General features: G+C 31.8%; 1 protein-coding gene across 1 annotated transcript in view; it reads right to left on the bottom strand.

Annotated features, from left to right (window-relative positions):
* Positions 1-3,869: 3,869 nt before the first annotated feature.
* The window catches only part of LOC143048503 (uncharacterized), a 28,373-nt gene continuing 18,500 nt past the window's right edge, over positions 3,870-13,742 (bottom strand). Inside the window, exons 8-9 of the mRNA XM_076222192.1 lie at positions 5,974-6,082; positions 3,870-5,225 (exon numbers count right to left, since the gene is read on the bottom strand). Of these exons, the coding sequence (XP_076078307.1) occupies positions 5,084-5,225; positions 5,974-6,082 (251 nt within the window). The 3' untranslated portion in view covers positions 3,870-5,083. The remainder of the gene's footprint in view (positions 5,226-5,973; positions 6,083-13,742) is intronic.

Here is a 13,742-nt window from a genome sequence, read left to right as displayed (position 1 = left end):
TTGTTCTCTTGAATTGAGTTTAGTATACTCTTGTTATATGTAAGGTGATATTCATCGCATATTTTCAAAATTATAGATTTCGATTGAAGAGAAACTAGAGTTAACAAGTTAAGAAAAAATAAATTAAAAAAAACACCAAGAAATATATTTTAATATCACGTTAAGCTGTTTTCCTTCATATAAAAATTGGTTTAGGATGCCCTTGTTGCCATTTAAACAACATTTTGAACATGGAAAGAAACGAACTTTTAGCTGTATGTATTTAGTGAGACATTATGATTTGAACCTATAAAAGGCACCAGGACAGTAATGAAAAAAGACTATATATGAAAATCAAATTATATGATCCCCCAATAAGGATTAAAATGTTGGGTAAATTCACCAGAGTATTCTTACAGCAATGAATTTTGATGACAATAGATAATCATGCTATATAAAAACATTATATATAAAAAGCATTTCAGTATATTCTATCAATGGGTTATTGAAGTTGTGTATCGAATCGCATTTTTTAACCTGTTTTCAAGCTGTAGGAACGAACTTCCCCTGGTCAATATATCACAGCATCTGAAAAATGAGACGAAGATGTGTCGTAATCTGAGTTAAAAATTTCAATCAAACTAGTCTAAAGATTGAACTTGCGTATGTGCAATCCCACTCATCGTCTAGACTGTGTTTCCTGTTATCTTGATAGATCGTACTTCCTTCTTAATTTTAAAATGCTTTCTAAAAATTCTGGAAACTTGAATAGTGTCTTTAATGTGGGGTATATATTTTGAAGGGAAATTCACATTCTCGTGTAATGAAGCGTTTTTACACGTGACTTCGTTGTTCGCTTTGGACAATACGTAGCACATTTGTAAACTTCCAGATTTAGATTAAACAGGAACTATATTTTTTCCAGTTTAAATAAATGGAACAAAATCGATTTTTATTTTCCATTAAGTTGATATCCTCACTATGAAATCGATATCGTGGTGGTCAGTTTTTATTGGTGGAAGAGGTCGGAGTGGCCGGAGAAAACCAACGACCTTTGGCGGGAAAATTGTGTGTGTGACAAAACATGATGGGTTTCCCAACTTTACACTTTTGAAAGGGGACATTTTCTCCTTTGAATCCTTGGCTTCTTTAACCCTGGACATTAGTGCCCAACAGCATGGATTAGTTCCAAGCATATCATATCCATCCGATTCATGTTAACATTAGTTAATCAGATTTTTATATATATGTAAATTCTACGTTATCCCATATCTGAAAGTGCTAGTCTGAATGTTTTTATTTGTAATTTTATGTGAAATTTTCTCTGTGAAATATTTTGTTGTCGTAAAAAGAGTGTCGCACTTCTCTAAAAAAAAATTTCTTTCTAAAATAATTATATTTTAATCATGATGCATGATAGAGAAACAAAATCCGGAATAGGTTTTAAAGCAGTTAACATCGTACACGAACATTGGACATGCACTTAGCTTACAAGAATGATGGCTTATGGCGTACCATATATGTTGTACCTTTTGTACCATACAAAATGAATGTCACAAAAATGTATCATGGGCTTATGGATAAACATGTATCATGGTCATGTTTTAGTCCACGATCCATCAAATTTTGAGATACTTGATTGGTTGAAAATTTTTAAATAGCAGGTATCATTCTATTTTGCTTTCTATATTACTGTTTCTAGTTCTCTAATTTTAGAGGCAATGCAAATTTACTGTATCATTCCAGAAATTTTTGCGCTTGTCTATTATATGCCTTTTTGTGCTTCTTTGTTTGTTTTATAGTGATTGAGATTATAACATAATATTGACTTCTGTACCCCTATTTTTTTTAACATTTTTACCTATAATGTTTGTTTGTTTTGTTCACACATCGATGTTAATATAACAGATTTTATGCGACTGTCATACAAGTGAGAGGTTAAGCTAGCTATATATAAAACAAAGAGAGAGGGCAGAGATTGAAGACCAAAAATAAGGACCAAATCTGAAATTGACAATAAACGCGGAAGGGGCAATTTAACATGATTAAATGTAGCAGTTGAAACACACACATAATTATGTAGGAACATGAAAGTCATTTGGAAGTTCTCTTTCAAGTTCGTAAAGAGCAAATGTTGTGTTATGTGTACTAATGTGTATTATTACATAATAAAGAGTATTTTACTGTTTTATTAATATTTCTGTATTATTTGCTATTTCTCTGCCATTTTTTGTTCCGCGGTCTATTGCACTGGACATTATCGTTCTATTGCACCGGTGTACAGTCTGTTGTATCGGTGTACAGTCTATTGCACTGACCTACCGTTTGCTTTGGGCAATAGACAATGAGCTGATCTTCATACCTCGGGAAATATATTTTGATCATTTGCATAATTACATATCAAATAACTGTATACTATTGTTTGTTTGTTGTTCTTTTTCTTTTCTAGCCATGGCGTTGTCAGTTTTTTTTTGTATTTGTATTTTTAAATGCTACATCAAAAATATTGAGACTGATAGAATATGTTTTATTTTTTATCATCTATGCTTTTTAACTTCGAACTTTGTTTGGCGTTTTTATATTTTCGATTCAAGCGTCACTGAATGTCTTTTGAAGACGATACTCTCGTCTGACGTACAAAGTTTAAATCCGGATATCCACAATGATTTTATTCATAACAAGTTTTAAATGAACTTTATTAGAAGAAAAATAAACCCGAGGGTGTCTGACATACATTGAACTTGATTGAGGAATATTCAAGTATTGTTATTATCTGTGACACTAACTTATAACATGACTTAACTTATGGTACAATAGAATCGGTTTTCAAAAATTCATGACCGTGTACAGAAACAATTATGGATAAAAAGAACCCCAATTAAAATATCACACCCAACAAATAGCTTTTAGTCGACAAATATTTGAAAAATCTGAAATCTCGATTCCCGACATAGTTGATTTCTTAAATAAACAATGATGGAAAATATTTTAAAAATGTCGGATTAAATGATACAAAAATGAACTAAATTCAAGATTTATGTAAAAAATGATGGCATACACAGCTAGTTCAGAGATAAGCCACATAAACAAATAATATATAAAACTAAAATCAACAGAGGAGAACATATATTTTGATTAATGTAAAATGCGTTTTCATATTTAATCAAACCAACATATTAAGGGTTATCTCTTCATGATTTTCAATTTAAACAAACCGACCACACCTGCAAACCGACCGTTTTCCGTGGTCCGACGGGGGCCGGTTTTGAGAGTTCCAATGTACAATTTTAATAACAGAAGATTTTACATAAAACTAAATCTAGATTTTTTTGTCATTTTAGATAACGAAATTAAGGAAAATGATCAACTTTATGTTCAGTGTTTCAGATAGACAGCATAATTTATAAGTTGGTCAAATAGAAATCTTACTTAATGTACTAACATCTGATTAGTGGAACGTATATAAACTCAAAAGCAAAAATAATAGGTGTCTATACAAATAGCAAGCGAGTACTTATACATTGTTTTTCTAATATTGACTGTACGAATATTGTTTTTTTTTATCCTGATATTTTAATTTAAGCTTGACAAAACGTGGTTCTCCAATTTAATATTTTTAATCATTAACATGAACTTAGATTTTAGAAACAGATATAATATTTTTTAACATAATGAAAATATTAAATATAGATTTGTTATTACAACAACACATGTCACATGTCACCTAACAGCAACTCATTTGGATTCGTTCTTGAGCATGAAAATAAAAAAAATGCCTATTAGTAAATTATTTGCTAAAGATGTATATTCACTTTTTATCGATCAGGGAAGTGTTTCTCCTATTTCACAACAAAGATGGGAAGAAAGTTTTAATATAGAAATTAGTGACGAACAATGGAAAAATATTTATTCATTAGCTTTCAAATGTACTATAGAAAGCAAACTACAAGCTTTTCAATATAAACTACTACACAGAATAGTCTCACATAATTATCTTCTTGAAAAATATAAACTTTCCTTAACTAATGAATGTGTACGTTGTAAAGAAATAGAAACTATAGAGCATAAACTTTTTGAATGTACAGAAATAAAACAATTTTGGAGAAATTTTTCAAATTGGTGGTATTCAGTTTTTGGAGTAAAACTATTTTTGAATAAAAACAGTGTCATTTTTGGTGTATTGAATTCTGATAACTTAGTTTTAAATTATTGCAGTCTACAGGCAAAATATTACATTTATTATGTAAAGAACACACAATTAGACCGACTGTTCATATCTGTGCAAGCTTTTCTTACATTTTTGAAAAGACGTCTGGAGATATTAGAATATTTATATATTTCTAAAGACAAACACGAGTCATTTGTCAACAGATGGGGGGGATTTATGAAAGATATTTAATTAAATTTATTTTTTAATATGGTTATAGTAGAATGGATTCCAAAGTATTCTTAAGACGTATCATATAGTGAGTATTCACACCACTAACTTGTAAATTTTTACTATGTCTTATTTGCATAATGTCAATAGTATAACAATTCTATGAAATGATGGCACTGTTACTCGGACATTACAAACTGACAAAAAGCCATCAGTATAGCCATTATGTTTTGTACTGATACTTAAACACATACAGAAGAAAAAATAGAAAAAAGATTTAAAAGCATTATGGCTTTAATTATTGATTTACTCCTTTTTTATCACCTATTTTTATGCAATCTTACAATATAGCAGTTGTTATCACATAATCCGTTTCTGTGTATGTTGGCGTTTGTTTTTGTAGCAGTTCAGTGTTTCAGTTGTTTGGTTTTCTCTCTCTTATAGCTGATATGTTTCCCTATATTTTGGTTTGTGACCCGGCTTTGGTTCAGTTTAATCGATTCGTGACTATTTACCACTACTTTTATACTACTATTGCCTGTATTTGCTATCTTATCACTTTTTAATTGAAATGTTATCTTAAAACCCATGGTTATGCATCAATTTCAAACAGACAAAATATTGCAAACTTAAAAAGTAATTATACGAATTCATAATCATTTACAGATAAAATATTTAAAGTAATACACTATCTATATATACATATATTGATAGTTTAGTGGTTTGTTATTTGATACTCTCATAGTGTCCATCGGTATCTTTAGTAGAATCTGTGTTGATGTAGTCTGAACGATCATTTGCACCACTAAGTTCGATAATGTTTGCATTTGACGTAACTGGGGTGTTACTTTGCTTGCTATGCAATTGTCTGAAATAAAATAATACAGTATGAATCGCTATTATTTGAACATCAATTGGAATGAATGATAGATTTTATATTGCATTGTCTTACGTTTTTTCTAATATACTGTGACTACAGAGTAAACTCTTTTAATGTAAAAAATTGTAAAGTCGTTTTGTGCTTACTTTTATTTTATTTTATATGTGTTATTCTACCGAGATTAAAAGGGATTGGCTGGAATCTCAACCAATCTCATCAAGTGTTTAGGCACATAACAATGGTCGTTTGATATTGACTCTTATTTAACATAATCACATCTTTCGTAAAATATCTGCCATGTACATTTTCTTACACTTAATCTTACCGAATAAAAACATTTGAAATTTAAACACGTCTTTGCGGACAATAAATAGACAAGACTGTAACCGGTGGAAACAATGAAAAATGAAAAAGCACGAAGAAAAACATTTATTCTACCATTTTTATTTTGTCACTTTCTTTATCATAACAACAAATATTTTCATTTTATTATTAGAATCAATAATACTTAATTTTTCATACATAATTTTTTATTGTAATTGTATATTATTTTATTTTGCTATAGCATTATGTTTGCTTCTGCAATAAAATATATTCATTCATTCATTCGTTCATTCAAAATACTTAATTTTTCATACTGTTACTTTTTGTGGTTACGTTGCTGACTAAACTATAATCTTTTTTTTTAAACAGAAGCGTTAAAGGGAAACTTAGATATATATTTATATAAAAAAACCTCTTGTAAAATACAGTTGTACCAGCTAACACAACGGCTAAGGTCCATCCGATAACAGCAAAAACTAATGGTAATGATGACAACGATGACACCAACGGAGTGTTTGTTTCTGAAAAAAAAAATGAAATAAAAGAAACGAAATGATTAAACTTTAACATTGAAATATCTCATTGTGAGGAAAACTCGCTAAATTTTACGTAATGTGGGTCTTGATAAATGAAACAGACGCAATGAATAATAGATGGCTCCTAAAGTGATACTACCGGAACCCGCAGAATTCATTGATATTATACTACATATTCTTATTATTATATTGATTTGTATTTTACGGAAATAAGCATTGTGTAAACGTTTCATTATATTTGGTTGAGGCAAATTAAAGTTATGGAATAGAAACGAAAAAATCGTTTTGTTCAATTTATAAAAAAACATAACTCTAAAACGATAAATTAAGGCAACAGTAGTATACCGATGTTCAAAAGTCATAAATTGATTTAGAGAAAACAAATCCGGGTTACAAACTAAAACCGAGGGAAACACATCATCTATTATAGGAAAACAAAGGAACAACAGGAACACTGAAGTGCAACAAAAATAAACGTCAAATACATAGAAATGAACTATTTTATTATAAAAGAGGGACGAAAGATACCAAAGGGACAGTCAAACTCATAAATCTAAAACAAACTGACAACGCCATGGCTAAAAATAAAAAAGACAAACAGAAAAACAATAGTACACACGACACAACATAGAAAACTAAAGAATAAACAACACGAACCCCACCAAAAACTAGGGGTGATCTCAGGTGCTCCGGAAGGGTAAGCAGATCCTGCTCCACATGTGGCACCCGTCGTGTTGCTTAAGTGATTACAAATCCGGTAAATAGTCTAATTCGGTAGGTCATATTCATGAAAGGGAAGGGGATTGTAGTTACGACGTAAGGAACATATCCGATATCATTTGTGAAACGGTTATTCCATAACGGTCAACCAACTCGTGATGGCGTCCGTAAAATTTACGAAGGGATGATTTCAACTTCACCATTTGGAACTCTTGGTTTAATAGCTTCCTTGTGAGCAGCAAACCTCTATCAAGAAAATCATGATAGGAAATGCAAGCACGGGAATATCGTATCAATTGGGAGATATATACCCCGTATGCAGGTGCTGCTGGAATGTTGCTACTTAGAAATGGAAAGTTCACAATAGGAAAGCTGAAATCATCTCTTTTGTCGTAAAGTTTTGTTTTCAACCGACCCTCATTGTCAATTTCTAGATGTAAGTCAAGATATGAAGCCGACTTAACTGTATCTGTAGTATCCTTTATCTCTAGTTCGATTGGATAGATGCGTTCCACATAGTCACCAAATTTTGAATTGTTTAGTGAAAGAACATCATCTATATAGCGGAAAGTAGAGTTAAAGGATATTGCTAACTTCTTATCTTTCTTCCTAAGAAGTTCCTGCATGAAGTCAGCCTCATAATAATAAAGAAACAAGTCGGCGAGTAGTATACCGATGTTCAAAAGTCATAAATTGATTTAGAGAAAACAAATCCGGGTTACAAACTAAAACCGAGGGAAACACATTTATAATTGTCATATTCCTGTTTTGGTGCTGGATATTTTAAGAAAAAATGGTCAGTTGAACCTACTTAAATGGCTTGCCACACCTCCCGCTTTATGACAATATCGCTGAAATCACAACACTACGCGACAAAAATATAGCACAAACACACACAAGTACATTCATCACAGAAAAAAATACACCAAAAAATAATGTAATAGTCAACACAACATGCCAAGTGCAGAACAACCGCGAACATAGTATATCAACAATAGACAACACATGATAAAAGAGAAGCCACCCAAATTTTAAGATGATCTGTGTTTTGTGATGATCTGTGTTTTGAAATGATCTGTGTTTTGTGGTAATATAGAATTATTTATAAGTGTTATATCATTTGGTGAAGGCAAATTAAAGTTAGAGAACGGAAACTTGTTTGAGATGTTCATACAGACGGACAAAGGTAACATCAATGTCCCCTCCGCTGCGGACTCAAATGTGCAAATGTGTCTACAGAAACTTTATACTGTAGGAAACTTACAGACAGTTAGTAACATTGTCCAGAAATTATTAGATCATTTTGAAGAGAAGATCACCAGTAAGTTTGAGTGTAAAATAAGGGAGGCAACTGGAAAACTTGATGATAAGTTAGATACATTGATGATTGAGAATGAGGATCTGAGGGAAAGACTCAGGGCAAAAGATAGAGTTATTGAAAAGTTAGTGGAAAAGGTTGGTGACAATAATAACAGATCTATTGATGCATTGAAGTTAGCCAATTATAATGAACAATACAGTCGAAAACATAATATAAGAATGCTAAACTTTCCTGAAAAAAGGGGTGAGAATTTGAGAAAATAGATAAAGGCAGATGTGGTGTGAGTGCCAATGAGACAACTCTCCATCCAAATAACAATTTAAAAAAGTAAACCATTATAGGTTAAAGTACGGCCTTCAACACGGAGCCTTGGCTCACACCGAACAACAAGCTATAAAGGGCCCCAAAATTACTAGTATAAAACCATTCAAACGGGAAAACCAACGGTCTAATCTATATAAACAAAACGAGAAACGAGAAACACGTATATATTACATAAACAAACGACAACTACTGTACATCAGATTCCTGACTTAGGACAGGTGCAAACATTTGCAGCGGGATTAAACGTTTTAATGGATCCAAACCTTCTCCCTTTTTCTGAAACAATAGCATAACATCACAACATAGAAAAACATACGATAAAATATACTTTAAAGAGTGACTATAAAGTAGATATTGAGCCCAGTGATGTTCTAGCCATCCACAGAATACCTGGGAAAGATGGTTATCAGAAGCCTGTCATAGTTAAGGTAAAGAATACTGAAACTAAAATACGGATAATGCGACAAAAAAGATCCCTGAAAAATGAAGTGAAATTGCATGATGACATATCACAACGCAATCTTGGACTAATGGCAAGACTTAAAAACACTGAATTTGTTCTTTGACAATGTACACGGTGGGTATGGTTGTCCTGCGAGAGAACGTACTGTGCTGGTGATTTGGTCCTGACGGGTGCTGGTGATCAATGAAAAAATGTAAACAAAGACGAAAATAATGATTTTTGACGTTTTCACTCATAAAAAATGGAAGAAAACGGTTGAGATTTTTCAATTTTGTTTCTTATGGGTTCATATGTAAACCATTAAAAAGTTGACCCTCTAAACTTTTTCAGTAAGCGTAACACAGAAATGCTCATTTTCAGAAAATCTCGAACTGAAAAAATAAAACAAAAATGCTCATAGAGTCCGCTTTCTATACCGCAATCCACGCGACAAAACTATTTTGTGAAAAAACATTGCAATTTATTAAAATTTAGCATTTTCTCAATTTATTCATGTCCTGATACTGTGCTGGTGGGTCCTGTCATTGTGCTGGTGGGTCCTGATACGGTGCTGGTGATTTTGGATAAGAGGTTGGTCATATTTGAAACAAATGTTACGAAATCAATAAAATTGGGCAGATAATTGTTGTCAATAGGATCTATGACTCCTATTTTAGCTCTTGTGCATCCATTTGTCTGTTTAATATGTGTTTTGAAATGATCGTAACTTGTATTAAATAATTACATAAAAGGGCAACATCTTTCGTCCAATATCAGATAACAATATATAGTATCTAAAATAAGAATAGTTTTATTAAGATATTTTAAATGCCCCTTACATTGATGCTTCAACAATGATCAAGGCCATGCCGCATAGACATGTTTGTTAGCGCTCCGCATACCCTCCCCACTTCCACCCAACCAACCCTCCTCATTTCCTCCTTCATTGTTACAGTGGTGTAACAACACAACAATTTATTACATAAAATAATAACACAAAGACACACATTATTGAATAACGAATGCTTGCAGGTACTGAAAGCTAGTTCAAAGCCGCATTTTCAACTAATAGATAAACCATGTTCTCATATACAAAAATCCCAATCGTGTAGATTAAAAAAGTCTCAAAACTTAAGTTCACATTTTAATGTTTGATGAAGCAGTACTTACAGCTCTTCTATAAAAGCATGCACAAAAAAACTTTGATTGGCTTGCTTGCTATGTTTGCTTGGATGTTTTCAAACAATAGGTAGGCGGAGTTTCAATACATACTGGGATTTGATTGGACAAATAAAAACTGACAGGAATTGAAGTTAATAGATATAGGAAGATGTGGTGTGAGTGCCAATGAGACAACTCTCCATACAAATAACAATTTAAAAAGTAAACCATTATAGGTTAAAGTACGGCCTTCAACACGGAGCCTTAGCTCACACCGAACAACAAGCTATAAAGGGCCCCAAAATTACTAGTGTAAAACTATTCAAACGGGAAAACCAACGGTCTAATCTATATAAACAAAACGAGAAACGAGAAACACTTATATATTACATAAACAAACGACAACTACTGTACATCAGATTATGTTTATTTGCCAAACAAATTGTAGTATATAGTAAACAGACTACTTACCTGTCGTTTACAAACATCCAAACAATCATAGCAAGCAATTTAATCAATGGTTTGCTTTGCATATATTTATAGAAGAGCTGTAAATTCTAAAAAAAAAAAGAAATTTTGTTGTCGTAGATGGTTAAATCCTCAACAAAATCTCAATATCTTTGTTGGAACGAATAAAGGTTTTAAATCAAATTTTCGTGGACTTTTTAGCTTCCACCCTGACGAGACAAGTTATCTGTACGTATGCTGTTGCACCTGACGCACGGAAACTTTCACATTTCCATCTTCTTTTCTGAAATATTTTAGCCAGCTCATACTTGACAGGACTGTTATCCTAGTAAAAGGTGTAACCAATGAATTGAACACAAGTTAAAAATTCCAAAATACTATATAATTCATTTTATGTGTCAATTTGTTCGAAAAAAGTCGAAAAGAAGAGAGTTTTTTTAATGTCATGATTATCTGCCGCTTTCTAGATCTATGCTTAGCATTTATTTCAGATGACATGGACTCCTCACCCTGGTGACCCTGTTGCCTTTCATAACTTTATCCGTATACATATATTGATAGATAAACAAAAGGCTGCAACTGGTATTTGATTCGTTGTAACGAGAATATTTGTGGTGAATGGAAACTGTGAGGGTTAAAATCTTAAATTGCTTATAAGTGTTGCTGGACCCAGTTTCGTTATCTGATCTGAATTTTCTGAAATGTGCAAGGTAGATAGACATTTTGATTTTTTTTACTCGGTAAGTTTTGCCCTAATTGCTTGAACATTTGCAATATTAAAGCCGATTTCAATGAGTGTGTAGACAAAGGGAATGTCTTTGGTTATCTTGCTTGCTGAACAGAAAAGTCATTGTTAGGTTATGTAAACTACCCTACTTTAAGAGTAGACTAGTCCGACAAATGACACATCTTTCTGTCTGTAGGACCAGGCTAATTCGAAAGGAGGGTATAGACCTTACCTAACAATGACTTCACGGTTTAGCTAACAAGCAAGCTAACCAAAGATATAACCTTTGGCTACATACTCAATGGAATCGGCTGTAACTAAAAACTCGAATACATTTAAACAGACAGTGGTCTGGTTTGTTGATGAATATTGTTTTTCCTAGATTCACTCTTGAAAAATCATTTGGTAACATTTGGTCATTGTAATACGAACGCCAAGACAATAAATGTACCTCACACGATCCCTCGACACAGTTGAGCTTACATATGATCTTATAGCGATTCGGGTTGAAAATCAGTTGAAATTAAGCCAGTTGTTTGTGTGTGTAGATTTGTATTGTTTTAAACTGTTATGACTTTTTAAAGTTAAATCTAGGTGTTTAATCTAAGAATTTCTTTTTTAAACTTATATACTTGTTTTATACTCAATTGGTAGTATGAAGTTACGAGATATTTTAATTTTTAAAATTGAAGGCACAATTAACAAAAAAAAACGTTAGTTTCAAATACTTTTAAATAGATTTTTAAGGATAATGTACCCTTGTGTTGATCCCATGCTAAACATAACAAAAATCTCTGTACAAAGGTTTGTGAATTTTCTACAAAAATAGTGATTTTATTTTCACCAAATTCTCTTTTTCTACTAAATACAATAATGAACTATAAATAATAATGCTTTGCAAGAAGTTTCCCCTTGATACATGTATATGTACAAAATTATATCTCTATCATTCATTGTCTGTGCTGTTTTGATACTATTGCAGTTTGCACATTTTCGTAATTGACAGGCCACAGGAGGGGGTGATAAACCATACACGAAAATATAAAATATTGATCAATAACAGTACAGCATCAATGATCTTGAATATTTGCCACTTTTAACTAAAATATAAAGGCACAGAACCAGGACATAGGAGCACAGAACCAGGACCGTTTTTCTTATCACCAGCACATCGTCAGGACAAATCCGTTTAACGAACTTGCACGACTTTTGCAATTTTATATTGTTGTAATATACTTTGGATGGTACTTATGACGCATCAGAGAAAAATTAAGCAACAAAACAGTCGTTTTATTGCCGTTCTGATACAATGTAAACAAACCCACCAGCACAGAATCAGGACCCACCAGCACCCGTCAGGACCAAATCACCAGCACAGTACGTTCTCTCGCAGGACAACCATACCCACCGTGATGTAGAAGAAGAAATGAAAAAGAAATTAAAAGATGGAAATTAATTAGTTATCATATTAGTCTGTTACACCTGTTAATATTTTTTTGGAAAATGTACAGTTTTTATCAGTATAAATAGATAGATATAAATGTGAAAGATAAATACTGAAGTGTCTCATGTCAATTCCAAATTACAAAATCCTGTAGATATAGTAAATAGTATAAGAGATTTTTTTATTATTTCTTTTATTAACATAAATTATACTGTCACTATAGAGTATAGGGGAAATAACTCTAACATTTATTATGAAATTAATATAATCTTATCTCCCCTTAAAACATCTATTCCTTTGCTAGATTTATTCATAACTATATAATGCCATACTGTAAATTAGTTTATACATTCAATGTTGAATGAAGAAAATAATATGCGACATCTTATGTTTGTATGTGTGTATGTTTGTGTATGTCTTATTTGTTACAATTGTATATTTGTACTTATGAACTTGCTTATATGTTTTATAAATCATCACTTCAGATATAATCATGGATAATAATGTAACGATATTATCAATGAATGTGAGGGGTCTTTTTTCAAACTCCAAAAAGAGGGCAGATGTTTTTGATTGGGCTAGGAGTAAAAATGCTTCCATAGTGTGTTTTCAGGAAACTCATAGCAATAAAGACATTGAAAAATACTGGGAGGATGAATGGGGAAATAAGTGCTTTTTCAGTCATAAAGACAGTAAAAGTGCAGGTGTCTCTGTTATGTTTAAAAAGGGTCTGGATTTTGTTGTGCATAATTCTATTATTGATGATAATGGTCGTTACATTATTTTAGATATAACAATTTTTTCACAAAGATTAAGTTTTGCATGTTTGTATGGTTATAATACAGATAAACCTTCATTCTTTGACACAATAATGCAGAATATTTTAATCTTTAAAAACACCAGTGTTTTACTATGTGGTGACTGGAATGATGTATTAGATAAATTTATGGATACATATAATATCAAACATAATAGAAACCCTAACTCCCGTAAAAAAATTGATGAAATCATTGATATTTTTGAACTACTTGATCCTTG

This window comes from Mytilus galloprovincialis, chromosome 10 (genome assembly GCF_965363235.1).
Source record: "Mytilus galloprovincialis chromosome 10, xbMytGall1.hap1.1, whole genome shotgun sequence".
Classification (NCBI taxonomy): domain Eukaryota; kingdom Metazoa; phylum Mollusca; class Bivalvia; order Mytilida; family Mytilidae; genus Mytilus; species Mytilus galloprovincialis.
This window is presented reverse-complemented; position numbering and strand designations above follow the sequence as displayed.